The sequence below is a fragment of the Aegilops tauschii genome, chromosome 7 (assembly GCF_002575655.3).
Source record: "Aegilops tauschii subsp. strangulata cultivar AL8/78 chromosome 7, Aet v6.0, whole genome shotgun sequence".
NCBI lineage: Eukaryota > Viridiplantae > Streptophyta > Magnoliopsida > Poales > Poaceae > Aegilops > Aegilops tauschii.
The window spans coordinates 384,556,848-384,584,617 of record NC_053041.3 but is presented as its reverse complement, the minus strand read 5'-3'; the positions used below and the strand labels follow the sequence as shown (position 1 = coordinate 384,584,617).

Sequence of the window (27,770 nt, the reverse complement as noted above, 5' to 3'; positions counted from 1 at the left end):
AGTTTTTCTTTTTTCATCAGACTTGTGATTGGCGCTTTGACAATAACGTGGCACTATTATGATCATGCCAATTGCATTGCCTTTTATCAGACTCATAGTTGGCACTTTGTCAACAACGTTCTGTCAATAATTTTACTCCCTCCGATCCATATCAATTGTCGCTGACTTTGTACTAAATCAGCTAAGTCAGCGACAATTAATATGGATCGGATGCAGTATATTACAACGGAATTGGCTGGTAAAGTAAATAGATAATAATGAGTAGTATGCAAATGACCTTCCAATAGTAATACCGCATATGAATTTCCAAATTTAAACATGAAAGACACACAGAGCTTTGGCTGAAAATCAAATGTGCATACAACTTGCAATGGAAGCCAGAACAACAGAAGTAGAGGTTAGTAGAAAAAAAAATCACAACAAATCCTTTTTAGTTGTACAGTTAGTAAACTAAGCGCAATGAATGCCTATTCCAAGGAACCATTTGAAAGTTCAAGATAAATCATAAAACTCCTGTTATCTTATGATCAAGAAAATTCCAAGAATAAAGTACAATGAGTAGTCGATATATTATAATTAGAAGTTCAAAAATATATAATAGACAGAACTTGATCTTGTTGGAGAATCATGGGTGGTTCTGTAATAGTTCATTATGTATATCAAGTTTTTTTGAAAGAACTCCCCTTGTTCCTTACAACATCTTGGTTCATCAGGTAGGAGAAAGAGGTGTGCAGTTGTCAGGAGGCCAGAAACAAAGAGTAGCTATTGCAAGGGCAATGCTGAAGGATCCACCAATTCTCCTTCTGGATGAAGCGACAAGTGCCCTTGATTCAGAGTCAGAAAAGCTAGTGCAGGATGCACTTGAGAGAGCCATGCATGGAAGGACAGTTATCCTGATAGCCCACAGGATGTCCACAATTGTAAATGCTGACACCATTGTTGTCGTAGAGAATGGAAGTGTGGCACAGACCGGGACACATCAAGAGTTGCTCCAGAAAAGCACATTCTACTCAAACGTATGCAGGATGCAAAATATTGAGAAGGAATCTGGAAAGATGGTAGCAAGGTAACTTAACTTTAGCCAAGGGAAAGCTTGCTTCACCAACGTTTTATTCTTGCTGAAAAAACAGTATATGCATGTTAGGTATTTCATGACGTGCTTTGCTAAGTAGTGCACATTTACCCCATAAGAAACTAGTAAACGGTGCAGATACCGTTGATGTGTTTTCTCGTTCAGTTGATTCAACTGCATTTTTTCGCGTAGTTGACTTGATGCAGTTGATTCACGTGTCTCCACTGTATCACTTACAAGTTAAGAAATTGGTAAACGTTTACTCCGGAGTTGTGCCCTTAGTGATTACTTGCTAAAGATTTCCCAAAATGTAACTGAACTCACTTTTACCAAGATGCTGATAACAAGAATTTGTATACCATTTTTAAGGGTTAGGTGATGCTCACAAAATCTACGGCACAGAAGTTAAGTGATAATATAGCAAGTAGGATTACTCCATAAGAATTTACTAATCTGTTTATGTTGATTTATGAAACAGCCCTTCTGATAAAGTAATAGAAGAACAAACTGATGAAGCATACAACAGACAGCCCTCCACGAAGCAAGGACAACAGAACAAACTAGAACCACTAAACTCAAAGCAATCAAAGCAAGAGGTCAGAAAGGAAATACCTCCTTTCTTCCGAATTTGGTATGGGCTACGCAGAGACGACATTGCAAAAATTCTATTAGGATCCTCAGCAGCGGCCATCTCTGGAATCTCAAAGCCCTTGTTTGGTTACTTCATCATGACAATTGGCGTGGCATACTATGATCAAGATGCAAAAAGAAAAGTCAGCAAATATTCTTTGATTTTCTTCGGGGCTGGGATGGTCACACTGGCCAGTAGCATCTTGCAGCACTACATTTATGGTGTTATTGGAGAAACGGCAATGAAAAACCTAAGAGAGGCCCTCTTTTCATGTATGCCATATGAAAACTTTCTTCACTGGTCTTGTCAATATCTTGCACGAGTTTTCATTGTTCACAATATGACAAGTTTTTTTTTTGTTTTAATACACTGCAGCTGTGCTCCAAAATGAGCTTGGTTGGTTTGAAAAGCCAAAGAATGGTGTAGGATCTCTTACCTCACGCATTGTCAGTGACACATCAACAGTAAAGAGCATCATATCTGATAGGATGGCAGTCATTGTGCAATGCATCTCTTCAATCCTGATAGCAACAACGGTAAGCATGTTCGTCAACTGGAGGATGGGTTTAGTATCATGGGCAGTCATGCCATGCCATTTCATCGGCGGCCTTATCCAAGCCAAGTCAGCCAAGGGATTTTACGGCGACGCTGCTATTGCTCACCAGGAGCTCGTGTCCCTTGCTTCGGAGGCTGCTAGCAACATCCGGACCGTGGCATCCTTTGTTTATGAAGATGAAATCATGAAGAAAGCAGAACTGTCGCTGCAAGAACCCATGAGAATCACCAAGATTGAGAGCATGAAGTATGGGATAATCCAAGGGATCTCGCTCTGCCTGTGGAACATCGCACATGCAGTGGCACTCTGGTACACCACAGTTCTGGTCCAGAGAAAGCAAGCATCATTTGAGAACAGCATACGGTCATACCAGATATTCTCGCTCACGGTGCCTTCCATCACAGAGTTATGGACCCTGATTCCCATGGTCATGTCAGCCATAACAATACTGAATCCTGCATTTGACATACTTGACAGAGAGACGCAGATTGTGCCAGATGAACCAAAAGCGACAAGTGACTGCTGGCTCGTGGGGAGAATTGAGTTTCAGGGTGTGAACTTCAACTATCCATCACGCCCAGAGATCACCATTCTGGATGGCTTCAATCTAGTCATCGAGCCTGGCCAAAGGGTAGCATTGGTTGGCCCAAGCGGTGCAGGAAAATCCTCTGTCCTGGCTCTCATACTGAGATTCTACGATCCGCACAGAGGTACAGTGCTAGTTGACAACAAAGATATAAGGGACTACAACCTCAGATGGCTCAGGAGGCAAATTGGATTAGTTCAACAGGAACCAATTCTGTTCAACACATCCATCAGAGATAACATTAGTTATGGAAGTGAAGAATCTTCAGAAACTGAAATCATCCAGGCTGCCATGGACGCAAACATTCACGAGTTCATCAGCGGTTTGCCAGAAGGGTACGGCACAGTCGTTGGAGACAAAGGAGGTCAGCTTTCAGGAGGGCAGAAACAGCGCATAGCTATCGCAAGAACTCTACTAAAGAGGCCAGACATTCTGCTTCTTGACGAGGCAACTAGCGCACTCGATGGTGAGTCTGAGAGGGTGGTGATGACTTCTTTAGGGGCCAAGGAGTGGAACAACAGAGGTGAGCGATCAAGCAATATTACAAGCATCACAGTGGCGCATAGATTGTCCACAGTCATAAATGCAGACATGATTGTTGTGATGGAGAAAGGGAAGGTGGCTGAAACCGGTGACCACCAAACACTGATATCTGCAGATGATGGTGTTTACTCAAGGCTGTTTCACTTGCAAAGCAACATGAAGGATTGATAGCTCTATCAAGCCCCATTGTAGCCACGAGACCCGATCTAAATATATTTAGGTGCTTTGCCAGCATTTGCAGTATTGCTCAGATGCATTTACTGCCAGTTGACAGATTGTAATAACATAGCTATCTCTTCATATGTTCAAGATGCTTCATCCATGAGTTAAAAAAATGGGTCACATTGTCCTCCATCCAACTTAATATTTGCCACATTTTGGGGTATCATACTGAAGTACTCTTTTCTATCAATTAGGTCATTCCTCTGATTTTTTTTCGAAAAGAGGGGACATCCCTCGGCCTCTGCATCGAGTGATGCACATGTTAGGAATAAGCAACTTGTATTCCCATGAGGCCATAGGCCGATATATATACATGTACAGGTGTGGAACATATGCAGGAAACCCCTTATACAACGGGATAAATACAAAGGGGTACATGACTTATATTATAACTCTAACACCCCCCCTCAAACTCATGGTGGATGAACAACACTGAGTTTGGAGAGATAAAAGCCATGTTGTGCTCTAGTCTGGGCCTTCGTCAGGAAATCTGCCAACTGTAACTCGGAAGGCACATACTGAAGAGCAATAACCTGATCCTGCACAGCAGCGCGCACATAGAAAGCATCAACACCAATATGCTTGGTGAGCTCATGCTTCACAGGATCGCGCGCAATGCTAATAGCACCTGTACTGTCAGATAAGAGCAGAGTCGGTGTAGTGACAGAAACACCAAAATCCTGAAGTAACCACCGTAACCAAGTCACCTCTGCCGTCAAAAGAGCCATGGCTCGCAACTTAGCCTCAGCACTCGAACGGGAAACTGCAATCTGTTTCTTCGTCTTCCAGGCAATGAGAGAACCACCAAGAAAAACACAGTAAGCAGAAAGTGAACGGCGATCAGAAGGATCACTAGCCCACGTAGCATCCGAATAGGCCTGAAGCTGTAAAGAACTGGAGCTAGGAAAGAATAGACGGTGAGAGATCGTGCCCCGAAGATATCGGAGAACACGAAGGAGATGACTATAGTGAACCGATGTGGGAGCAGAGACAAACTGACTCAGAATATGAACCGGATAAGAGATGTCCGGACGAGTGACAGCTAGATAGACAAGACTGCCAACAAGATGACGATAACGCGTCGGGTCAGGGAGAGGATCACCATCAGTAGCACGGAGGTGAACATTGAGCTCCATAGGAGTCTCAACAATGCGCTCGTCAGTAAGAGCAGCACGAGCAAGAAGATCCTGGATATACTTTTCCTGGGATATAAAAAAGCCATCAGAGGTAGAAGAGACTTCAATCCCAAGAAAGTAGTGAAGAGGTCCAAGATCAGACATAAGAAACTGTTCATTAAGGCGGGCCTTTACAAAGGCAATATACTCGGGGTCATCCCCAGTGATGACCATGTCATCAACATAGAGAAGAAGAAGAGTCCGACCACGAGGAGAAAGGTGAATAAACAAGGCTGGATCATGAGCACTTGCTGAAAAACCAGCAGTAGTGACCACAGAGGCAAAACGCTCAAACCAGGCGCGAGGGGCTTGCTTAAGGCCATAGAGAGAGCGACGAAGACGACATACCATGCCATCAGGAACAGAATACCCAGGGGGTGGCTGCATGTACACCTCCTCACGCAGCTCACCATTAAGAAAGGCATTCTTAACATCAAGCTGAGATATAGACCAGTGGCGTGCAGAGGCAACAGCAAGAAGTGTACGAATAGTGGTCATATGGGCCACAGGAGCAAAAGTCTCGTCATAATCACGACCATGCTCCTGCTGAAAACCACGAGCCACAAGACGAGCTTTGTGACGCTCAAGAGAACCATCGGAGCGAGTCTTAACCTTGTAGACCCACTTACAAGTGATGGGACGAACTCCGGGAGGAAGAGAAACAAGATCCCAGGTACCAGTGCGTTCAAGAGCAGCAAGCTCCTCTGCCATCGCAAACTGCCATTCAGGATGAACAACAGCCTGACGGTAAGAAGTCGGCTCAAGAACAGCAGCACCAGCGGTGGGAAATCCAAAGCGATCAACAGGCGGACGAGGACGAGAACGCAAGCCATAAGTAGGCTGAGAGGAAGAGGACGACTCATCCAAGGAAGTATCCACAGGTCGTGAACGACGAGTGTAATGCTGAGGAAAAGAGGGAACAATAGAAGGAGGAATCGCCAAGGTAGAATCGGGGGGTGGCGACGAAGAAGTCACCGGAGATGAAGGTGGAGAATCCGGTGACATGCTAGGTGAGGAGACCGGGGAAGATGGTGGCTGTAAATCGACGAGGGGTGGAGAAGCAGAGGGAGTGGAACGAATAGGAACAGGCGCGACGGGGGTGATAGGTGAGTCAGGAAAAGTGAGGAAAGAGATACCCTCCACGGAAAAGATCGAGGAAGATGGGCGTGGGTAGAAAGGACGAGACTCATCAAAAGTCACGTCTCGAGAGATACGCATCCGACGACCGATAGGATCCCAACAACGATAGCCCTTATGTTCATCACTGTAGCCTAAGAAGACACACTCAACAGACTGAGCGGTCAGTTTGGTGCGTTCGCGAGGGGCAAGAAGAACATAGCAAACACAACCAAACAGGCGAAGCATCGAATAATCGGGAGAACGATCAAAAAGACGCTCAAAAGGAACACCACCCTGCAAAGCAGCGGACGGCTGAAGGTTGATGAGATAGGCGGAAGTGGAGATAGCCTCGGCCCAAAAATGAGGGGGAAGAGAGGCGGCGATCATCATCGCACGAGCCGTCTCAAGAAGGTGACGATGCTTGCGCTCAGACACGCCATTCTGAGCATGAGCACCAGGACAAGAGAACTGGGCAAGAGTACCCTGCTCAGCAAGGACACCACGCAACATCTTAGAGATATACTCGCCTGCGGAGTCAGCACGAAAAACACGAATGGGTGAAGAGAACTGAGTATGAACCATGGCAGCAAAACGCTTATAAATAGACAACACCTCACTACGAGAAGTCATGAAATAAAGCCATGTGTAACGAGAAAAATCATCAATGAAAATAATATAGTATTTATGACCACCTTTCGAAGCGAAAGGAGCCGGAACCCATACATCAGAATGGACTAAATCAAAAGGACGCTTAGACACTGACGCACTATGTGAATATGGTAACTGAATCTGCTTGCCAAGACGACAACCCTGACACTCTAAAGAGACATCTCCTGAGACAGACCCCAGAAGACCTCGACGAACTAAAGACGATAACCGAGAACCACACAGATGACCAAGTCGATGATGCCACTGCTTGAAGGAACCAGTAACAGAGGCGACAGCAGCGGAGGGACTCGCGATGGTGGTGGCAGCGGAAGGAACATGAAGCCAGTCCAACTTCGAAAGACCCTAAGAATCACGGCGGCGAGGGCCAGCCCCAACCAGAGTGTGCGTGCGACGATCCTGGACAGAACAAGAGTCAACATCAAGGATGACACGACAACCAAAATCAGTAAGTTGACCGGCAGAAAACAGATTCATGGTAAGTCGAGGAACATGAGCAACATCAGGAACAGAATAAGGAGTGGAAAGATGGCCTCTACTAGCAACAGAAAGTGGAGTACCATCAGCAGTGAAGACATGAACAGGAGAATCCAGCGATCGAAGAGAGGACAAAGCGGAAGAATGAGAAGACATATGAAAAGAAGCTCCAGAGTCCAGAACCCATGGGGATGTACCTGACTGTGTAGAGGGCAGGTGCTCAGTGCGGGAAGCATCAGTCACAGAACCAGCAGTACCCGTCGAGGAAGAACCTGAAGCCGCGAGCAGACGCTTAAGTCTCAGAATATCCTGCTCAGTCAAAGCAATGGCTGAAGCTGTCGAGGGAGATGACGAAGTCCCAGAGGAGGAGGATCGCGCCTTGCGCAGGTGTTTCCGCTTCGTGTAGCACTGGGACTCAATATGACCATCATTGTTGCAGTAGTCACAATGTGGACGGGGGCGACCTGAGCCTCCAGAAGGAGTGGGCAAGAGCGGTGGAGCACTCGAGCGAGAATGGAGCGGTGCAGCAGGTGGAGTGGAAGAAGCCCGAGTAGCAAGCACAGAGGGAACCTCCAGCAAACCAGCACCACGTAAGCGAGTCTCCTCAGCACGAATCTCTAAAAGCGCCTCCATGAGAGAAATACGGCCACGAGCAAACAACTGAGCACGCCGGGGCTCAAACTCCTTACGAAGCCGAGACAGGAACTCGTAGACGCGATGAAACTCCAAGTTGGCCTGGACAGCCTGGCAGCAGGGACAAGTACGACAACCAGCACTGCGGAGAGAATCAAGCTGGCGCCAGATAGCAGAACTCTGTGCATAAAAGTCATCAACAGTAGAGTCACCCTGCTGAAGAGCATGCTCCTGACGAACCACAGAAAGGTATAAGGCATCACCAGAGGGCTCATAGCGCTGACGAAGACAGGTCCACATCTGAAAGACAGTAGGAAGACCCAGAAACTCAGAAGCAAACTGAGGCAGAACACTAGCAGTGAGAACAGCTGCAGCACGAGCATCATCATCAAGCCACTGGGTGTAAACAGACAAAGCACCATGATACGTCTGAAGAGCCTCCTCATAAGCCAAAACCCTCTCATCATAAACACGATCAGCAGTCTCATCGGCAAGCTTAGCCGCATCCTTGGCGGCCTGAGTAGCGTCCGTAGGAAGAACCAGTGGAGTCGGTGGAGTAGGGGCCACCGGAGGGACCGGACGTGGCGGACAGCAGACCTCGCCAGAAAGAACACCCCAGAGACGAATGCCACGCATGTGAATGCGCATGAAGCCAGCGAACTCGATGTAGTTGGTACCATCGAAGATCACCGGATAGCGAGGGACAGCAACATAGCCCGATGCAGCAGACATTTTTTTTTAGCAAAGATCCGAAATCAGGAGAAAGCCGGACGAGGACGGCGGCTGGGAGCGGGATCTGGCACGGGAGCACGGACGAGAGGAGGCAGGGGAGGACGGGAGGTGGGTTGCTGTGCCAGCGCTTCGGAACGAGGAGAGCAGCGCGGAGCGAGGAGATAGGCCTCGAAGGCGAGCTCCTCCACAAGGAGCGCAGGCGGCGGCCAGGCCTCGCACGCGACTAGGCGGCAGCTCCAGCAGGGGCCGCGCCGGACGGCAGGGGTGGAGGGAGCCTTCGAGCGGGCGGGAACCTGCGAGCGACGGCGGCTTCGAGCGGCTTCGAGCGAGAGGGAGTCTTCGAGCGGGAGGGCTTCGGCGGCTTCAGGCTTCGAGCGAGAGGAAGACGAGCCGGACTCGATCGAGACGGATCAATAGCACGAGTTGCAGCGTGCAAAAAATTGACCTAGCTCTAATACCATGTTAGGAATAAGCAACTTGTATTCCCATGAGGCCATAGGCCGATATATATACATGTACAGGTGTGGAACATATGCAGGAAACCCCTTATACAACGGGATAAATACAAAGGGGTACATGACTTATATTATAACTCTAACAGCACACAGCCTTTTATTTATCAGATCAAAGTTCATCATCCAACCATAATACAGTTCAACAAATAAATTGTCGCACATGGCTGCCCCAAGGGCAAATTAAAAAAAATGTAGAGAAATGAGCCTCATGCATCACAAATCCTACTAGTAGGCCGCAACCAAATGAGCCTCTATGATATGTACTCCCTCCGATCAATAATAAGTGTCGTATTACTCCTATAGGCAATAGAAAACAAAACTGGCAAACCGAGGCATGCCAGATCACCAGATTTGGTGAGTACAAGGAGCATAATCTAAGTAAATAGATACGCCACAAGAACATGGTTGTACAAAATGATTTGGTATCTTTTGTGGACATATCACCTAAGACATGGACTTGAGCAGAAACTACCGCCTATTACTAGAACTATAGGATCGGGAAGCGAATGGACAGACTGCCACCCAAGTTCAAGTCTTCTTCAAGTTGAATTTGGGGTGCCTGTTCTTCTTGTTAAACTGATAACTAGTTCCTCCAAGGTATCCATTATTTTGATTTACTAGACAACTCTATATGTTGACCTAATCTGTAAAATACTTTGCAACAGAAACTGGAAAAATGTTTTAGCAGAGCATCGTGTATTTATGCAACGAGGCTAGACAGTTTGTTTAATCAAATCTGGAAGGAAACAAGAAACCTGCAAAGTAATATCAAAGTATGCTAGAGTAGCTTTCACCAAATGTCATAGCACTGGTCATGGCCAATCTGGACTAGTCTGCAGCTGGCCTAACTCTATGCAAGTCGTGGATGAAAGCAAGGTTGCCCTCGTGTCCCTCAATTTGGTTACAACAACAACAAAAGATTCATGCGTAGCATTTGACACAACAACAAAAGATTCATGCTTAGTATTTCACAATGATGTGACATCAAACGAATAACTGAGTTCCACGCGTCACTAAAAACAAGTAATTTATTTCTTGTGAATTTTCACAAGAGGTTGATCTGTTCATGCCAGCAACCTAGTTTTAATTTAAAACGTCAACCGCTAGGATCGGTTCAATAACTATTGATATTTGATTCCATGCTGATGTAGTGCATACATAATATAAACCTTGGGAGTAACAATTGTTTGTCCTATCTTGTAACTATATAGTTACTCCTGTTACTCTACATATTTGCTCGGTGCTCTTTGCTACTCTCCTGCAAATTATCTGAATGCTCACAAATACAATGCCATCCATCCAAGAGAATGACTTCCCCGTCGAATCATGTACACCCGACAGTGCTGTTGACAAGAAAAACACATCACCGCCAGCACCATCAACGCCAGAAAAGGTGGCCATGGACGAGCCGTTCCCGTTCTTTGGCTTGCTTTGCTACGCTGATGCACTAGATTGGATGTTCATGGTGTTGGGGACCATGGGCTCCCTTGTGCATGGCATGGCGCCTTCGATGTCCTATTACATACTCGGGAAAACTGTTGATGCGTTCGGGAACAACATAAACGATCTGAACGCCATGGTCCATGAATTTTCTAAGGTTACCTTCTACCCAGAATAGTTTCAAGCTATTATATATATAATTATTATTTGGTTTGGTTAAATGCTTTTCTTCCATTTTATTGGACGAAAAATTATTTGTCATGTTATTGACAGTGTATTTTTGTTTTTCTGTTGCAGTTAGTTCCATATATGTGGTTCTTGGCACTTATCACACTCCCTGCTGGAATAATTGGTGAGTACAAGCTTCTACCTTTGCTATTTTTAAGAAATCTATGAAAATTTGAAAATCACAGTGAACTAAACTAGTATTTAAAAAGCACGAGTGTATGTGAAGAACAATAGAATATTTCAAGTATTCAGGCTGGAGAAATGAGAACAACAGCACTAGTAAAACCTGACAGCATACATTCAGAAGAAAAAACTTCTAACAACTGTTCGTAAAAAAAGCTGCATACAATCATGGTCAATCAAATTAGATATAACCTAAAGTAACTTCAACTACCTTCTGCCTGACATTCTTGGCGAGTTGCATGTAAACCAGAGTTCGAGTAAGTTCACAGAAACTAAGGCTGGTGTACCAAGTGAATTTGGGTTGAGCTTGCGGAAAAGTGTGGATCGGGGGCTCATTAATATATCAGTGAAGTTACAAAGAGAATGGTTCAAGCTGGCTAGAATTTTATCTTTTTGTCGAATTCCTTAACCAAACATCATCTAGTAGACACCTGAAGATATGCTATGATGGTGACAGATTTCATAATAACACCAGTCCTCATTTGGTTACTTGCCCTCATGTACAGTAACAAGAGAACACCGCATGATGGGAGCACTAGCAATATGAATAGAATTAGTGTTATTCCAATAAACAGTCTTACCTTTCTTGTCACAATGATCCTGCCGCAGAAATCGCATGCTGGATGTATACAAGTCAAAGACAAATGACACGCATGCAGATGGCATATCTGACATCACTGCTCAGTCAAGATATCGGAGCTTTTGACACTGACTTGACCACCGCGACTATCATGGCTGGAGCAACCAACCACATGAGTACCATAAAAGAGGCAATTGGAGAGAAGGTATTGCATGTTTCAGCAAGTGAAGCACTAAAATGTCTTTTTATGATAACAAACCGCAATCATGCCTTACTTTTTTTCCCCTCAGATGGGTCACTTTATGTCCAACTTCTCCACATTCTTAGTTGCTGTCATTATTGCCTTTGTGTGTTGCTGGGAGGTGGGTATGATGGCATTCTTGGTAGTTCCGATGCTCCTCGTGGTTGGAGCAACATATGCGAAAATGATGGTTGGCATGTCGGCGACAAGGATAGCTTTGGTCTCTGAAGTAACCTCAGTTGTAGAACAGGTACTACGTAAATGAATACCTTGTTAGAACTAAGCCTCTGCCATATTAAATTTGTTAGTGCCATACTAATATTTTTAGCATACCAATACAATGTGTGCACAGACTATTTCACATATCAAGACCGTCTTCTCATTTGTTGGAGAAAACTCGGCGATGAAATCCTTCATCGAATGCATGGACAAGCAATACAAGCTAGGCAAGAAAGAGGCAATTACAAAAGGACTAGGTTTGGGAATGTTACAGATTGCAACCTTCTGTTCATACTCATTGACCATCTATATTGGAGCATTGGCAGTAACTAGAAGATCTGCAAAAGGGGGTGAAACGATTGCTGCAGTCATTAATATCCTCTCCGCTGCAATGTAATACTGAGTATTATATTTCCAGCAATCTAGCATATACCATGTGATGTCACTCCAGCTGATATTTTTATCTGCAATTTCAGATATCTCTCAAACGCTGCGCCGGATCTTCAGACCTTCAGCCAAGCAAAAGCTGCTGGTAAAGAAGTATTTAAGGTTATCAAAAGAAAACCAGCGATAAATTATGAATCAAACGGAAGAATCTTAGAAAAGGTCACCGGACATATTGAAATAAGAGAGGTGGATTTCACATATCCGTCCCGTAAAGACAAGCTGATTCTTCAAGGTTTCACACTAGTTATACCAGCAGGCAAAGTGGTGGCTCTTGTGGGGAGCAGTGGATGTGGGAAGAGCACTGTGATTTCTCTGGTTCAAAGATTCTATGATCCTATATCAGGTAGGCTTCTAGAAGAGAACGCTATCCCTGCATAAATATTTCCTGAGGTCTATATTCTTCATTTGTTGTGTTCGATTATGTTCACGAGTGCTTTTAGATTACATACACAGTGATGAAATGTTTGCATTTCAAACAGAATACAGTTTTCCATAGAAACAAAAATCATATGATTCATAGTGTAACTTTCAGATTTTTTTTGCGTGTAACAACACAGGTGGCATTACTGTTGACGGTCAAAACATTAAGGAACTTGACCTGAAGTCCCTGAGGAGAAATATAGGCTCAGTCTCTCAAGAACCAGCACTATTTTCTGGTACTATCATGGATAACTTGAGAATTGGAAAACTGGATGCAACTGATGAAGAGATAATTGAAGCAGCAAAAACAGCTAATGTGCACTCTTTCATATCCAAACTTCCAGATCAATACTCGACTGAGGTAAGACTTTATGTTTATGAAACAAAAGACTAGTGACAACCTCACAAATTTCTCTATTTTGTATGGTTGTGAATCAAGTAATTTCAAGTTATTAACAGATAGGTCTAAATAGCCTTAAGAAATGTGGTCTATACTTTTGAGTTCGGCACTGGTATATTGTTTTAGTTCATGCATTGTTTTTTGGAAAGGAGTTCATGCAATGCGTTACTCCCTCCGTTTGACTATTCGCGGCTGGCCTCGGGAAGCTCTGTTTTAATATATCCGTCCATTGAGGGAATCAAGAGTGTAGTTGTTGCAATGTTTTCACTCTGTGCCCCTATTAAATTGTTTCAGGAATTTCTGATTGGTTGTAGTATGTTATCTAAGGTTATCTTGTATTAAAAAATTCTTAGGTTTAGTGTTTCCTTTGTCACATAGTGCATAGTGAGACAGAGCATGTACGTATGCACCACCAAATTACTTAGGACAACATCAATTTGTTGCACCAAACATAGCTAGTTGTACAGAATTTAGTTACGTACCAAGTCTATATAATAGTAGGCATCACTCATATGCTTTATTGCGAACCACTTAAGGTAGGAGAAAGAGGTGTGCAACTATCAGGAGGTCAGAAACAGAGAATAGCTATTGCAAGGGCTATACTAAAAGATCCCCCCATTCTTCTTCTTGATGAAGCCACAAGTGCACTTGATTCAGAATCAGAGAAGCTAGTTCAGGATGCTCTTGACAGAGCTATGAAAGGGAGGACTGTTATCTTGATTGCCCACAGAATGTCAACAATAATAAATGCAGACAAGATTGTTATTGTGGAGAATGGGAGAGTAGCTCAACACGGAACACATGAAGAATTGTTGGAGAGAAGTACATTCTACTCGAGTGTATGCAGTATGCAAAGTCTAGAAAAGAAATCCAGCAAGAGTGAAGACAGGTAAATGCAATCAATTGCACACTTCTTTTCACACTGTATAATGTTTATTCATGGAATCCATAATCGCATTGTACATGTGGAATTATGAATGAAAACTATTCGATGCCATACATGCCAGAAGATGCATCAGTGTAAAGTTGAAAATATGTTTTTTCTGCAACTAAACCAATGATGAATAAGAGTATAGTTTACTCACTTGTTTATTTTGTTAAAATAGATTTACTGATCAGGTCGAAGAAGAACAAGACAGTGCAACGTATAAAGAACAATCTTTTGCTGCATATGAACAAGAGAAGAAACCAGAACCGACCTCAAAGCAATCGAAGCAAAGTATCAGAAAGAGAACGTCTGCTTTCAACAGGATATTCCTCGGAACTTTTAAACTGGTGCCAGGAAAGGTTCTGGTGGGCTCCACAGCAGCAGCAATCTCTGGGATCTCAAGGCCTCTATTTGCTTTCTATATCATGACAGTTGGCATAGCATACTTCGATGCAGATGCAAATAAAAAAGTCAGCAAGTACTCAATTATTTTGTTCCTGATAGGGATGTTAACATTTTTCAGTAACATCTTCCAGCACTATATCTACGGCCTGGTCGGTGAAAGGGCAATGAATAACCTAAGGGAGGCCCTGTTTTCAGGTATCTCACAAAGTCATGAGTTGCACTTAATAAAGTATATACTGTGTTCTTGTTTTCAATGTAACAATAATTCTCTTTAATAAATGCAGTTGTTCTTCGAAGTGAAATAGGTTGGTTCGAGGAACCAAAAAACAGTGTTGGCTTCCTGACCTCACGTGTTGTCAGTGACACCTCCATGGTAAAAACGATTATATCTGATCGAATGGCTGTCATGGTTCAATGCATCTCTTCAATTATTATAGCAACAGCGTTAAGCATAGCAGTGAACTGGAGGATGGGTCTAGTTGCATGGGCTATGATGCCATGTCACTTCATCGCTGGCCTTGTACAGGTCAGGTCAGCAAAAGGTTTTGCCACTGACAACTCTAAGTCTCACCGGAAGCTCATCTCACTCACTTCAGAGGCTGTTAGCAACATCCGCACTGTGGCCTCTTTTGTTCAGGAAGAAGAAATACTCAGGAAAGCAGATTTGGCATTGCAAGAACCGATGCGGATAAGCAGGATTGAGAGTATCAAGTATGGTGTGGTACAGGGGATTTCCCTCTGCTTGTGGCATATGACACATGCTATTGCATTGAGTTATACCATTGTGCTACTTGACAGGAAACTAGCAACATTTGAAAACTGTGTACGATCATACCAAGCATTTGCAATGACAATACCTTCCATCACAGAGCTATGGTCCTTGATCCCTATGGTCATGTCCGCCATTGCGATATTGGATCCTGCACTAGACATTCTCGACAGAGAAACACAGATTGTGCCGGATGAACCAAAATTGAACTGTGAGGACAGAATTGTAGGTAATGTTGAGTTCGAAGATGTCAGTTTCAGCTATCCCTCGAGACCAGAAGTGATCATACTAGATGGATTCAGTCTAGCTATCGAATCAGGTCAAAGGGTCGCATTGGTTGGGCCAAGTGGTTCGGGAAAATCCACAGTGTTGGCTCTGCTGCTAAGATTCTACAATCCTTGCAGCGGCCGAGTACTTATAGACGGGAAGGACATCAGAGGCTACAACCTCAAGAGCCTGAGAAAGCAGATAGGACTGGTGCAGCAAGAGCCAATCTTGTTCAACCTGTCTATAAGACAGAATATCAGCTATGGAAATGAAGGCGCATCAGAAACAGAAATAGTGGAGGCCGCAATGGAGGCAAACATCCATGACTTCATAAGCAGCCTGTCAAAAGGGTATGATACCGTGGTCGGGGACAAAGGAGGCCAACTTTCCGGAGGACAAAAGCAGAGGATAGCTGTGGCAAGAACTATACTGAAGAAGCCCGTCATACTGCTACTAGATGAGGCGACAAGTGCTCTAGATGGTGAATCTGAGAGGGTGGTAATGAACACCCTCGGTGCAAAAGGGTGGAAAAACAAGGGTGAGCTCTCAAGCAAGATCACAAGTATCACGATTGCCCACAGGCTGTCCACAGTCACAAACGCAGATGTAATTGTCGTGATGGACAAAGGTGAGGTGGTAGAGACGGGTAGCCACGCAACATTAGTCTCAGCAAGCAATGGTGTTTACTCGAGACTGTACAATATGCAAATCAAAGCAGGGAAAGACTGATCTCATGATCAGTCCTTTTGCTGGTAGCATCATTTTTCAAGCATTTGATGCCAGATGGGGGGAAAATGTAAAGACAGAGTTTGACTGTTTTTGTGCCTACTGAATAAGTTGGTTATTCCAAATAGGGCAAATGCTATAATATATGAAAGTTGTTAGCTATAAGTCACTGTACTAATGTTTATATAACTGCGTTTTCACAAACCAGATCTAAGGAAAATAATAAGGCACCAGCGGAACACTGTAAATGTGACAGATGCGATCCTTCAACGTGCAATGGAGTTATTGCTTTGAGTCAAATTTCTAGGCAAGGTGCAATGTAGCGCCAGTGCCATAAAACTATTTTCCAGTTCTTTTACCAATCTTAGCTTTGTAAATTCATTTCTACTTGAATAAAAAGCTTTTGGGAATGTGTAACCCCCCATGTTCCAACACATACATTTCTCCGGCAGACGCATGTTTTGCTTATTTACATATCCAAATCTTCAACAAAGTATAGAAACCATTTGGTAAGTCAATGATGTACCGCAACTATCGATAGAGAAACTAAAACATCACCAGAAAATCCAAACCTATAATCCATAGCCACGAAAAATTCCCCCCTTCTCTTTTTTTGAAAATTCCACCAAGATTTCTCATCCACATTATGCATATCCTAGTCTTGAGTTTGCGAGGAACTACGGACAGTGGGTTATTATTGTCCATAATTGCATTCACGACCAAATCGAAGGGAAATGATTGTTTGGCACTGGTGCCACACCACTGACATACAGCAGATACAATCCAAGGATATATGGAGTTGTTAATATGAGTCCAGTTTACAGGCGAGGCGAAATGTAGCACCGAGCGTTATAAACAAATTCGTTCGCACTCGAATTATAAGTCCTTGAGACTCCTGGTGTATGTCCACCCCCAATTCGCCAACGAAAACCCTGTCCTGGGATGCAATTCTCCAGAAGATGCATGTTTTGCCAATTTGCATACCCGAATCTAGCTTTGGAAAACTTCCGAGAAGATTTCGCCCCCACATGATGCATATGCTATAGTGGTAGGATATGAATTTGGAAACCCGTGCCCTCGAGAAGTGCGGGATGACGCGATTGAACTCACCAGCTGCGCTGTCGCTTCCGCCTTCCTCCGTTTCGCCCCCTTACTTGTTCGGAACGGCCCAGAGCGGCGCCGTCGCCGGAGTTCGGAAATGCGGCGGCGGAACATCAGAGGGAATGCGCACATAGATCCTTCTATATATTCTATCGACCCTTTTCCACGGTCTTTTAATTTAGAGACATATCTATATCTATAGTTCACCCCGCTATCCTATTTCTCTAAACATGCAAGCTATCCACGTCAGCAGCCCAGCCACATCATCTTTTCTTTATAGGCTTACAGGGTGAACCCACCACTGGTTGACTAGCTGTGGTCAAGCCACATCATCTGCTGATGTCATCTTTTTTTTTGCATCGGGAAAACTTTGTCCCAAACGTTGCACCTCGCGTCCTTTGACTCTTGATCTTCCAGCCGAACGCTTAGTTGGGATTAAAGATCCTCCGTCGCATCGACTCAGTTTCCGGAACCAACGAAGGCATCCAAATAGACATGACCCACCTTTATTTACCAAATTGTGGCATCTCGAAACCTTTAATCTGAACTTGGCCAGCGCCTTCAGGTCGTATCATCATCCACCTTGAATCCAATACGGAGAGGCAGAACAAAGAGAGAATGGCACCGTGCCGCGCGTGTGCAGGCGATGTGAGGTCTGCATCTCGGAGCTCCCCAACATGCCGCAGATGCAGATCCTGAGCCTGTTGCCGCAAGTCAGCTATCCACACCGGCGTGCTGCGCTCACGGTGGCACGAGGTTTGGGATCAGTGGCGGCTCGTGTCATCCTCAGTTCCTCACTCAGCCTCGGAGTCCCGTCAGGTGCGGAGACTACGAGACTCCAGCCAATCACGTCAAGGTGCTGCTCAGCCTCGGCGGAGAACGCGTACTCACGGTGACACGAGAGTACGAGACACCAGCCAATCACGTCAAGGTGCTGCTCAGCCTCGGTGGAGATGCGCTCAGATAGAACCTGACCATGCCGTCCGACGCTCAGGACATGGCCATCTACCTATGGTCAACTTGACTTCCAACCCCGACGCGTGTTGCGGCTGCACTTGACACAGGGTGTTTGTTGACATGTGGGTGCAGTTCTGAGACAACACACGGTGCCAGTTCACGCCCAGAGACACGAGCACTCTGCCGAGAACATGCACAACAGTAGTCGGGGGCTTTGTCGTCCGCCCGATAGGGACCGTATATCTTGGCTTGCGGCGTCGTTGGATGCTGCGGACGGCGGGGTCGTGGACACAGACATGTTCATCTCTCAGTTTATGCTGCTGAAAGGCGCTGAAAATTACGGTGGGTCCATCCCGTGTAGCTGCTCCTAGGACTCTGGTGCTGCAGTTCAGATCAATGCAAAACCAGAAGAAAATCACAGGTACCTTCTACTTTGTAGGCTTATAGTGACCTGATGCCAAAATTTGAAGTCCATAGTTTGTTGTTTGCTTGCATATTCTATTTAACTAATTTTATTGGCACGTCGCATCTTTCAACATACTTTGTTGAGAAAATTATAGAATCTGTAATGCTTACTGTTTAGTCCATTTTGATTATGTTTTCTTGCAGATTATATATTTGTATTGTTCAACTAGGCTCCAACTTAATTACTCCATACGGTGTGCATAGCCTAACTCAAGAATTTGCAAGTTGGTAATTTCCTTTACATTTCATATGGATGCATTTTAACTCCCTATCGTTTATATATAGATACCATTGCAGGAGCTATAGGTGGCATCTTCCTACTGCTTCCTGCTCCTTACCACTGGCACTGGGCACATGCAGGCAACCCGATCAAGGTGACAAAAGCTGTCTACCCGCACGTCTTTGTAGTCCATATTGCCGAAGAGTAACGCTAGCATGTTTGTCAGTCCTGTCACCTCCAATCTGGTCTCCAAATTTTCTCAAGCATTCAACCAAAGTGGGAATCAGTATATCCACTATTCTGTGAATTGCAGCGGAGCTCGGTTTAACAAGGTGTGAACAATTCTGTGAATTTTGCCGGTCCCATTGAAGTTTATTTTATTTGTCTTTCCTAAGGCGTCGATCTATTTTAAATTTTTTATTCATCATAAAGCAGAGGCTGAAATAAATCTCTATAGGCTGTCGCCGTCAATGGAGTGATTGTCGTGAATAAGGTTCCATAATAATATATATATTTTTACTCAAAACTCACAATCTAGAATTAGTAGCTTCGTTTGGCTTATGTCAGTGCCTACTTGCAATAATACTTTTTGAAGCAATATTAAGGAGTTGACCTGCTGCTGAAAACTAACTTCATTTGCTTGCTGTATCTGCAGTTCTGCACTATTTGTTGAACAAACTCCATCTCTGTGTTACTTCAATCTTCAACTTGCAAAACTAAATCACCTAACCAACATCTGCCTTTGAGTCCCAAAAATACATCTGCCTTTGACAAATACTCATCTTCATCAAATCATTTTTCGTATTTTTGTATATGAGAACCAGTGTTAAAAGCTATATGGAAGTATGACTAATATTCAAAATACTAATTGCAAATCCTCTATCCTATTTAGCATGTACTTAACTGCATGCCGACTTCTTGCAAACAACCAAAAGGAGATCAGTGGCCCATTAGTAAAAAATAAAACAACCATTCAATGGTTGTTGAGACCAATCCATTAAGCATTTAGAAGCCTACTAGATGTCCCGCCGCAACGCGCGGGGTATTCATCTAGTTTTTATCTAATACTCCCTCCGTCCCAAATACTAAGCCTGAGATAGTTATTTTAGAATGGAGGAAAGGAAGTATTATATAACACCGATCTTAATATTTTATCAATAAAAAAGTGAGTTGTATGCCATAAAAAGAACTTCCTCCGATGGAAAATAAGTGTGGCAACTAAAATGGACACTTATTTTCGAACAGAGGGAGTATTTCATTAAATTCATGTTTCGAAGAATTTCCCAATGATAAATTTTTGATGACATATAATTCATATTTATTGATCAAAATTATAAGTCAAAGATTGACACAAAAGACGAATGGCCTGTATACAAAAATAGAGGGAGTACAAGATATTCACATTCTGGCCGTACACATTTGCAACTTCGAGAAGTTAGGGCATCTTCAAATCATATCCGTCGGTAGACATGGATAAATGACACGGCCATCCAACTGTGTACCTTAAATATCTGGACACATCTCAAACAAAATTTAAATAAACTGAATGATTTTCATGCAAACCAAACCAAATTCATGGCTTTTTCAACATATTTCATTAAACAGAAACTGGCAAGGCATTTTATAACTTAGCAAAAATAAACCTAGTCTTCTTCGCCGGTGTCCGTGTCCTAAGTCCTTATTGTTCCCCATGTCCAGCATCTTTGCCGGTCTTGAGCTCCGGAAAGTTAAGTTGTGGGTCGCTGTTGTGGAAGAGTAAGACATGGGACACATATGTGCCCACATGGCACACAAACATCTCTGTCTCTCATGCTCTATCCTTCCTTTCATAGTCCACCGCCAAGACGTCGTCGGTCAAGGTGAGCTCCAAGATCTAGGTTGATGGGCCAGCCCTGAGGTTGTTGCAGCCGGTCACGACAGACATGAAGTTGTCGACGTAGGCGTTCCTGTCCGCGATCATCTGCTCCGCCTCTACGTCCGCCTCCGCATCAATCCCCCCGAACATGGCTTTGGTGTCCGCCAACAGAACGTGCATACACCATCGCTCTCAGCGGATGTCACGGGCGTTGTGCATGGACTGGCACAACGCTCGTTGCTCATACAGGAAGCCCGGATTCTCTGTGACCATGGATGCGGCGACATACTCAAGGAGTAGGAGGTTGTACCAGTACTCCTCCTGCAGCGTCTGGAACTCGGACATCGGTGGCGCAAGCCACGTCGGCTGCTTCTCCTCCGCCATGACGGCCTCATAGTGCGCCTGGGCTTGCGCCATGGTGAAGCTAGAAACTGGAGCGGGTGAGGGCTCGGCCTTGCCGTCGGGCGCCTCCTCCATCGTGCGGTCGTCGTCCTTCAAGCTCGTTGAACATGTGTCGCGCACACCGGGTCTGCCATCTCGTGCTTCTGCGCCGACGAGAGCCGCTTCCACAGCGCGCTGCTGGTCGTCGTCATTGTGTCGACGGGCGTGGACGGAGGAGGAAGAAGAAGCGAATGATGTGCATTTACGCCAAAGTCAGATTTTTAAAACATGACAAATTTGACGTCCGGGATGGCAAATTATGTTGTTGCGAGCACGGAAGTTTTCTTCAGCAAGCATGACAAATCTTTGTATGGTTGCTGAAGAAAATCCTGCTCGCAATAACATAATCCTGGACATCAGTTTTGCCATGCTTAATAATCAGACGCCAAATTTTTTAATTTCTTAAGTGACAATTCGAACTCATCAAATTATCATTAGTTATCTTATACTCTCTCTGTCCCATAATGCTAGACGTTTACATTATGAGACGGAGGGAGTAATTTATAAAGGACACTAGCCATCTATAACCAGTTTACCTGACTGCCCATTAATTTCTTCAGTTTGCATTTCCAGCTAGCCACCTACCTAAACTTGCGTGTCTCCTACATCCTTCCCTCGTTCCGACGTCTCATCACCACCACTCACGCCCTCTTCTTCCTCCCAGTCCTCGCACACGTCGAGGAAATAGAGCACGCAGACCATGACGACGCAGGCGGCGAACATGGGGATGGGCCCGAAGAGCCAGAGGAAGACCGGGCAGGAGAAGTAGAATGCCCGGACGCCAAGCGACCAGAAGTAGCTGCCGCGATTGAGCGTGCCGGTGACGTAGTCCACGGCAAGGCCCGGGCGGCGGAGGCGGTGTGCTCGGATCGGGACGTTCACCAGGGTGCTGGTGTGGCTGTAGTACCGGATCGACTGCACGTTGAGGAGGAAGGCCACCAGGAAGCAGACGAGGATGGCGAAGAACTTGGCCGACAGAGCCGCCTCCCCCGTGGCGCCCACCACCAGCGGCGCGTCCGGGAGGAGGCCCCCGCCGCCAGCTCCTGGCCCTCCCCCGCCGCCGCCGGACATGAGCACGGCGATGAGCGAGCTGAGTGTGATGGCCGTGGACGCCAGCAGCGTCGACGCCATGATGTTGTTCCGGATCGTCTGCACCGCCAGCACCGCGTGCTTCCCGGACGGCTCCTGCATGCACCCATCGATCTTGATCAGTTGAATAAAAACCGAAATTTCGAAGGTGAATCGGTGAAAGAAAACTCCGGAGAAACAATGGCTCTGCGAGTAGAGGATGAACGCGATGATGGATCGATCGCAGGAAATGGGTGGGTGCATGCTTAACGGCGGACGGACCTCCATGATGTGGCGGACCCAGATGCGGCGGTTGATGGCGTTGACACCGATGACGGTGGTCGCCGGGCGACGCTGGATACGGAGGAGAAGCCACCCGTGGTATCCCAGCATCAGCACCAGCCCCAGAGGCACCAGCACGTAGTCCAGCGCCTCCTTCCCCATCTCTCTCCCCCTCTCCCTCTCCCCTGTTCCTCCCAAGGAAGAAAATGACGACGCAGTGAGGAGCCAAATGGGCCACACACAACTCTAAATCCCAACTTTAGTCCCTTTTGGGCTTTTCATATTTACCGTTTTCATAAATAAAAATAAATGAATTTTGCGTTTTTCAGTAAAACAAAAAAAAAGTAAAACTGATTTAGAAAACGAAAAGTCAGAGAAAGAAAAAAAAAGGAGCAAGCGCTTGCTCAAGGTGTTGCGTCACATTTTCTTTCTTCAAAATGGCCGAGCAAAAGCTAGATTGCCCAAATAATTATAAAAAACCAGACCAAAACTATCACAGTCGCCGAGCAACACATACTCCCTCCGTTCGGAATTACTTATCGCGGAAATAGATGTATCTAGACGTATTTTAGTTCTAGATACATCCATTTCCGAGACAAGTAATTCCGAACGGAGGGAGTACAAGATACTTCGCATGCCACTTCAAAGAGGCCTTCGCCGAGACAGCACACACGTGTCATCATCATACCTAAATCCTGAGCAAACGACTTTGAATTCGCCATAAGCAATCGTCGACTCAACCCACACTGTAGAGACCATATGGAGTTGTACGACGTTCCATGCCACTCAACCACTTGCGACCAGAAAACGTTGTTACGACTCTGATGGAGTACTACAACGGAGAATTAGGCACCGTTGACGCCCTAGAAGATCAACGAACGAGCCACTTCCTGCGCGTCATCGTACCCTACTGGGACCCCGCCACCGCAGTTTCGACTTTCACAACAACAAACCAGCTGATGCAATCCTGCAGACACACCAGGGATGACTACCTCAACCAAAACCCCCTCCCACATCATCATTGCCATAGAAGTGTCGACACCAACACCAACTCCATCCACTGGTCCCTCTTGCCGATGGCAAGCTCCAAGGACTAAGCGCTCAAGAGGGGAAATGATGCCAAGGCGCCCCCATCGTCCGATCGCAAATGATCTAGGTTCTCCGCAGAGTCGGATCCATGCAGGAGGAGTGTGGCAACAATATGATGATGCCTCCAATAAGGTCTACGACGTCTGCTGTCGTCGCCATCACCGGCCACAGGCCAAAGGAAGAGACAGTGTCTTCACCCAAGCTCCCAAACACACAACCCGCACCGTCGTCGGCAAGTCCACCAAGCACCACCACCGAGCCAGCTCACAGTCAAAGAAGCCAAGTAGCCAACTGCACCTTGTAGAGGCCGGTGGCAGCCACCTACTAGCACTAGTTGTCAAAGCTGGGCCAGCGAATGCAATACGAACCACCAAACCTTGCCAAGCACCATACCGACAAGGGACCGGAGATGTCAACCCAAGGCCAAGAAACACCTCAGTTCCCAGCCACAACCATGCTCCATACGGGCACACGCATCACGCGAGCCCACCTAAGGACGAAGACAGCAGATCCGACAGACAAATATGCCTTCCTGCTCCATCACCATAAGGCTGCTCCAGAGTTGCAACACCTCCCGACGCCACTGCGCGACCTCCACACGGCAGATCTGTGCCTGCCAATCCCTTGTGTGCCCGCACTGGGTTACCGAGCATGTTGGCGCCCATGGACACACCCGATGTCGGCCCACCATGGCCACCTCCTGCCAGTCGCTGCACCTCGCCGTGGATTCGTCAAGTGCTGCAGCACCGCAGAGGAGGAGCACCCTCAGCAGCCGAGATGACGCCCTGATGACCCACAAGTATAGGGGATCAATCGTAGTCCTTTCGATAAGTAAGAGTGTCGAACCCAACAAGGAGCAGAAGGAAATGACAAGTGGGTTTCAGCAATGTGTTCTCTGCAAGTACTGAAAGTAGCGGTAATATATAGTTTTGTAGCGAGGTGATTCGTAACAAGTAGCAAGTAGCAATAGTAACAAAGTGTAGCAAGGTGGCCCAATCCTCTTTATAGCAAAGGACAAGCCGGAACATTTTCCTATAATAAGCAAAACATTCTCGGGGACACATGGGAATTCTCGTCTAGTCACGTTCATCATGTTTAGTTGATTCATGTTTGCTACTTTGATAATTTGATATGCAGGTGGACCGGTGCTACGGTGTTGTTCTTACTTGAACAAACAACCCTCTTATGATTACCCCTCTCACAAGCATCCGCAAGTACGAAAGAAGAATTAAGATAAATCTAATCATAACATGAAGTATATGGATCCAAATCAGCCCCTTGCGGAATAACACATAAACGGGTTTAAGCTTCTGTCACTCTCGCAACCCATCATCTACTTATTACTCCCCAATGACTTCCCTTAGGCCCAAGTATGGCGAAGTGTCACGTAGTTGACGTTCACATGACACCACTAAAGGAAGACAACATACATATCATCAAAATATCAAATGAATACCAACTTCACATGATTACTTATAACAATACTTCTCCCATGTACTCAAGCATATTGAATACACCTCTGATCTTGAACATGAATAAACCAACTAGCATCAACTACAAGATATAATCAACAGTACTAGCAATCTACACGTACCATCTGAGGTTTTGGAGCAAAGATTGAATACAAGAGATGAACTAGGGTTTGAGATGAGATGGTGCTAGCGAAGATGTTGACAAAAATTGGTCCTCCCATGATGAGAGGAACGTCGGTGATGTCATTGGCTTCGATTTCCCCCACCCGAAGGGAAGTATCCCCAGCGGAATCACTCCGACGGAGAGCAAAAGTGCTCCTGCCAAGGTTCCGCCTCAAGACGATGGTACTTCGTCACGAAAGTCTTGTTCTTCCAATATTATTTATTAGTTCCAAAATAATTATTCGTATATTTTTCGATCATTTGGAGCTTTGGAGAATATCTATCTCTGTTGTAGCCTTTTCAAGTCCAGAACTCCAGCTGCCGACATCTCCCTCTTCATGTGAAACTTGCAAATTAAGAGAGAAAAGGCATTAGAGTTTCTTCATGAAGTGAAATAATGATAAAAAACACTATAAAAACAGTAGGAAAACATGATGCAAAATGGACGTATCAACTCCCCCAAGCTTAGACCTCGCTTGTCCTCAAGCAAATACCGAACTCGATAATCATGACCACATGTTTATGAAGAGAGGCATCGAGAAAAACAAAATACGGGCATGGTAGCATCATGATCATTATTATAACATCAAGGAATTATCATAAAACTTCTCATGAATACATAACAATCCATCCACAATGTTCAAAGTATGAGAGATATGATGGGTAATGTTGCATGAAAATCAAAAAAACGAAACACCCAAGATCCAATCTAGGAGATGTATAACTACGAGAGGGGGTGTGTCTACATACCATTGTAGACCAAAAGCATTAGCGTCATAACGTGGTTGATGTAGTCATACTCTTCACGATCCTATCGTGATCCAATCTGATCTAGTGCCGAACGGACGACACCTCGAGTTTAGCACACGTGCGGCTCGGCGGCGTCCTCTCCTTCTTGATCCAGCAAGCGAGGGAGAGGAGGTAGATGAGATCGGGACCAACACGGCGGCGTGGTGGTGGTGGTGGCATCGATACTCCGGCAGGGCTTCGCCAAGCGCGTACCGGTGAAACGTGGGAGAGGTAACGGGCAAGGGTCGAAGGGGGGCTGCCCCCAACGCCTCCCCGCCTTTATATAGGCGTGGAGGGGGCTGGTGACTTGCCCTCCAAGGCCCTAGGGTCGTTGGTCAAAGGGGGTGGAAGGAAATCCCTCCTTTCCTTCCCCACCGATCGCCATCCCTCCTTTTTGCAGATCCTGATCTTATCCCTTTGGGATATGATACTATTCCTTTTTAAGGGAGGATCTTGGTGCGCCTAGACCAGCGTTGTCGGGACTTTCCCCACTACCCATGTTCACGTGGGTCCCCCATGCAGGTGGGCCCCACTCCAGAAACTTCTAGAACCTTCCCGGTATAATACCGAAAAAACTTGAACTTTTTCCGGAACCTCGATAACAACTTTCCATATATTAATCTTTACCTCCAGACTATTTCGAAGCTCCTCATGATGTCTCAGATCCCATCCGGGACTCTGAGTAACGTTCGGTCTTTCCACTATTAATATCTCAATACTACCCTAGCGCTACCGAACGTTAAGCGTGGACCCTATGGGTTCGAGAATCATGTAGACATGATCGAGACTCCTCTCCGGTCAATAACCAATAGCGGGACCTAGATGCCCATATTGATTCCTACATATTCCATGAAGATCTTTATCGGTTGAACCATGATGTCAAGGATTCAGTCAATCCCATATGCAATTCTCTTTGTCCAGCGATATGTTACTTTCCCGAGATAATATCGTCGATATCTCCATACCTAGTTCAATCTTGTTACCGACAAGTCTCTTTACTCGTTCCATAATACAAGATCCCATGATTAAACTCATTAGTCACATGCAGCTTCTTATGATGTTCTATTACTGAGAGGGCCCAGAGATATCTCTCTGTCACACGGAGCGACAAATCCCAGTCTTGATCCATGCAACCCAACAGACACCTTCGGAGATACCTATAGAGCACCTTCATGATCACCCAGTTATGAAGTGACGTTTGATAGCACACAAGGCATTCCTCCAGTATCCAGGAGTGGCATGATCTCATGGTCGAAGGAACAGATACTTGACATGAAGAAAGCTATAGCAAATAACTAAAGGATCTGATGCTAAGCTTACGGTTGGGTCTGTCCATCACATCATTCTCCTAATGATGTGATCCCATTATTAAATGACAACTCATGTCTATGGTTAGGAAACCATAACCATCTTTGATCAACGAGCTAGTCTAGTAGAGGCTTACTAAGGACACAATGTAGTTTATGTATTCACACATGTATTTAAGTTTCCGGTCAATACAATTATAGCATGAATAATAAACATTTATCAAGAACAAGAAATATGATAATAACCGTTTTATTATCGCCTCTAGGGCATATTTACAACAGTCTCCCACTTGCACTAGAGTCAATAATCTAGTTCACATCGTCATGTGAGTAACACCCAATGAGTTCTGGGGTTTGATCATGTTTTGCTTATGAGATAGGT

General features: G+C 45.3%; 4 protein-coding genes and 1 pseudogene across 4 annotated transcripts; 3 read left to right on the top strand and 2 right to left on the bottom strand.

The window, feature by feature from the left end:
• Positions 1-554: 554 nt before the first annotated feature.
• LOC109750810 (ABC transporter B family member 14-like) lies at positions 555-4,738 on the top strand. The gene is made up of 3 exons (XM_073503401.1): positions 555-1,066; positions 1,551-1,975; positions 2,079-4,738. The coding sequence occupies exons 1-3, from the start codon at positions 555-557 to the stop codon at positions 3,554-3,556; spliced, it is 2,415 nt and encodes an 804-aa protein (XP_073359502.1). The 3' UTR covers positions 3,557-4,738.
• A 1,649-nt stretch (positions 4,739-6,387) lies between these two features.
• On the bottom strand, positions 6,388-17,518 carry LOC141026597 (uncharacterized; annotated as a pseudogene).
• On the top strand, positions 10,216-14,723 carry LOC109750807 (ABC transporter B family member 19-like). Its single transcript, XM_073504168.1, has 10 exons — positions 10,216-10,524; positions 10,665-10,719; positions 11,388-11,563; positions 11,721-11,849; positions 11,952-12,211; positions 12,295-12,608; positions 12,823-13,046; positions 13,622-13,974; positions 14,192-14,567; positions 14,703-14,723. Exons 1-10 carry the CDS (start codon positions 10,216-10,218, stop codon positions 14,721-14,723), a joined length of 2,217 nt encoding a protein of 738 aa, XP_073360269.1.
• Positions 14,465-17,282, top strand: LOC141026595 (ABC transporter B family member 14-like). The gene has a single exon (XM_073503400.1). The coding sequence runs from the start codon at positions 14,789-14,791 to the stop codon at positions 16,181-16,183; it is 1,395 nt and encodes a 464-aa protein (XP_073359501.1). The 5' UTR covers positions 14,465-14,788; the 3' UTR covers positions 16,184-17,282.
• A 4,121-nt stretch (positions 17,519-21,639) lies between the features above and the next one.
• Positions 21,640-22,805, bottom strand: LOC109750808 (uncharacterized). Its single transcript, XM_020309755.3, has 2 exons — positions 22,570-22,805; positions 21,640-22,404 (listed from the first exon to the last, which is right to left on the bottom strand). Exons 1-2 carry the CDS (start codon positions 22,729-22,731, stop codon positions 21,805-21,807), a joined length of 762 nt encoding a protein of 253 aa, XP_020165344.1. The 5' UTR covers positions 22,732-22,805; the 3' UTR covers positions 21,640-21,804.
• Between the last annotated feature and the right edge of the window lie 4,965 nt (positions 22,806-27,770).

Excerpts from the sequence above, each read along its gene's own strand:
- LOC141026595 (XM_073503400.1), top strand. The coding sequence starts at position 14,789 with ATGGTAAAAACGATTATATCTGATCGAATGGCTGTCATGGTTCAATGC.
- LOC109750807 (XM_073504168.1), top strand. The coding sequence starts at position 10,216 with ATGCCATCCATCCAAGAGAATGACTTCCCCGTCGAATCATGTACACCC. Across the intron at positions 11,850-11,951 it reads TAACCTCAGTTGTAGAACAG|ACTATTTCACATATCAAGAC; the intron begins GTACTACGTAAA and ends ATGTGTGCACAG. Across the intron at positions 14,568-14,702 it reads AGCACTATATCTACGGCCTG|TTGTTCTTCGAAGTGAAATA; the intron begins GTCGGTGAAAGG and ends TAATAAATGCAG.
- LOC109750810 (XM_073503401.1), top strand. The coding sequence starts at position 555 with ATGAGTAGTCGATATATTATAATTAGAAGTTCAAAAATATATAATAGA. Across the intron at positions 1,067-1,550 it reads TCTGGAAAGATGGTAGCAAG|CCCTTCTGATAAAGTAATAG; the intron begins GTAACTTAACTT and ends TTTATGAAACAG. Across the intron at positions 1,976-2,078 it reads AAGAGAGGCCCTCTTTTCAT|CTGTGCTCCAAAATGAGCTT; the intron begins GTATGCCATATG and ends AATACACTGCAG.
- LOC109750808 (XM_020309755.3), bottom strand. The coding sequence starts at position 22,731 with ATGGGGAAGGAGGCGCTGGACTACGTGCTGGTGCCTCTGGGGCTGGTG. Across the intron at positions 22,405-22,569 it reads GGGTCCGCCACATCATGGAG|GAGCCGTCCGGGAAGCACGC; the intron begins GTCCGTCCGCCG and ends GGGTGCATGCAG.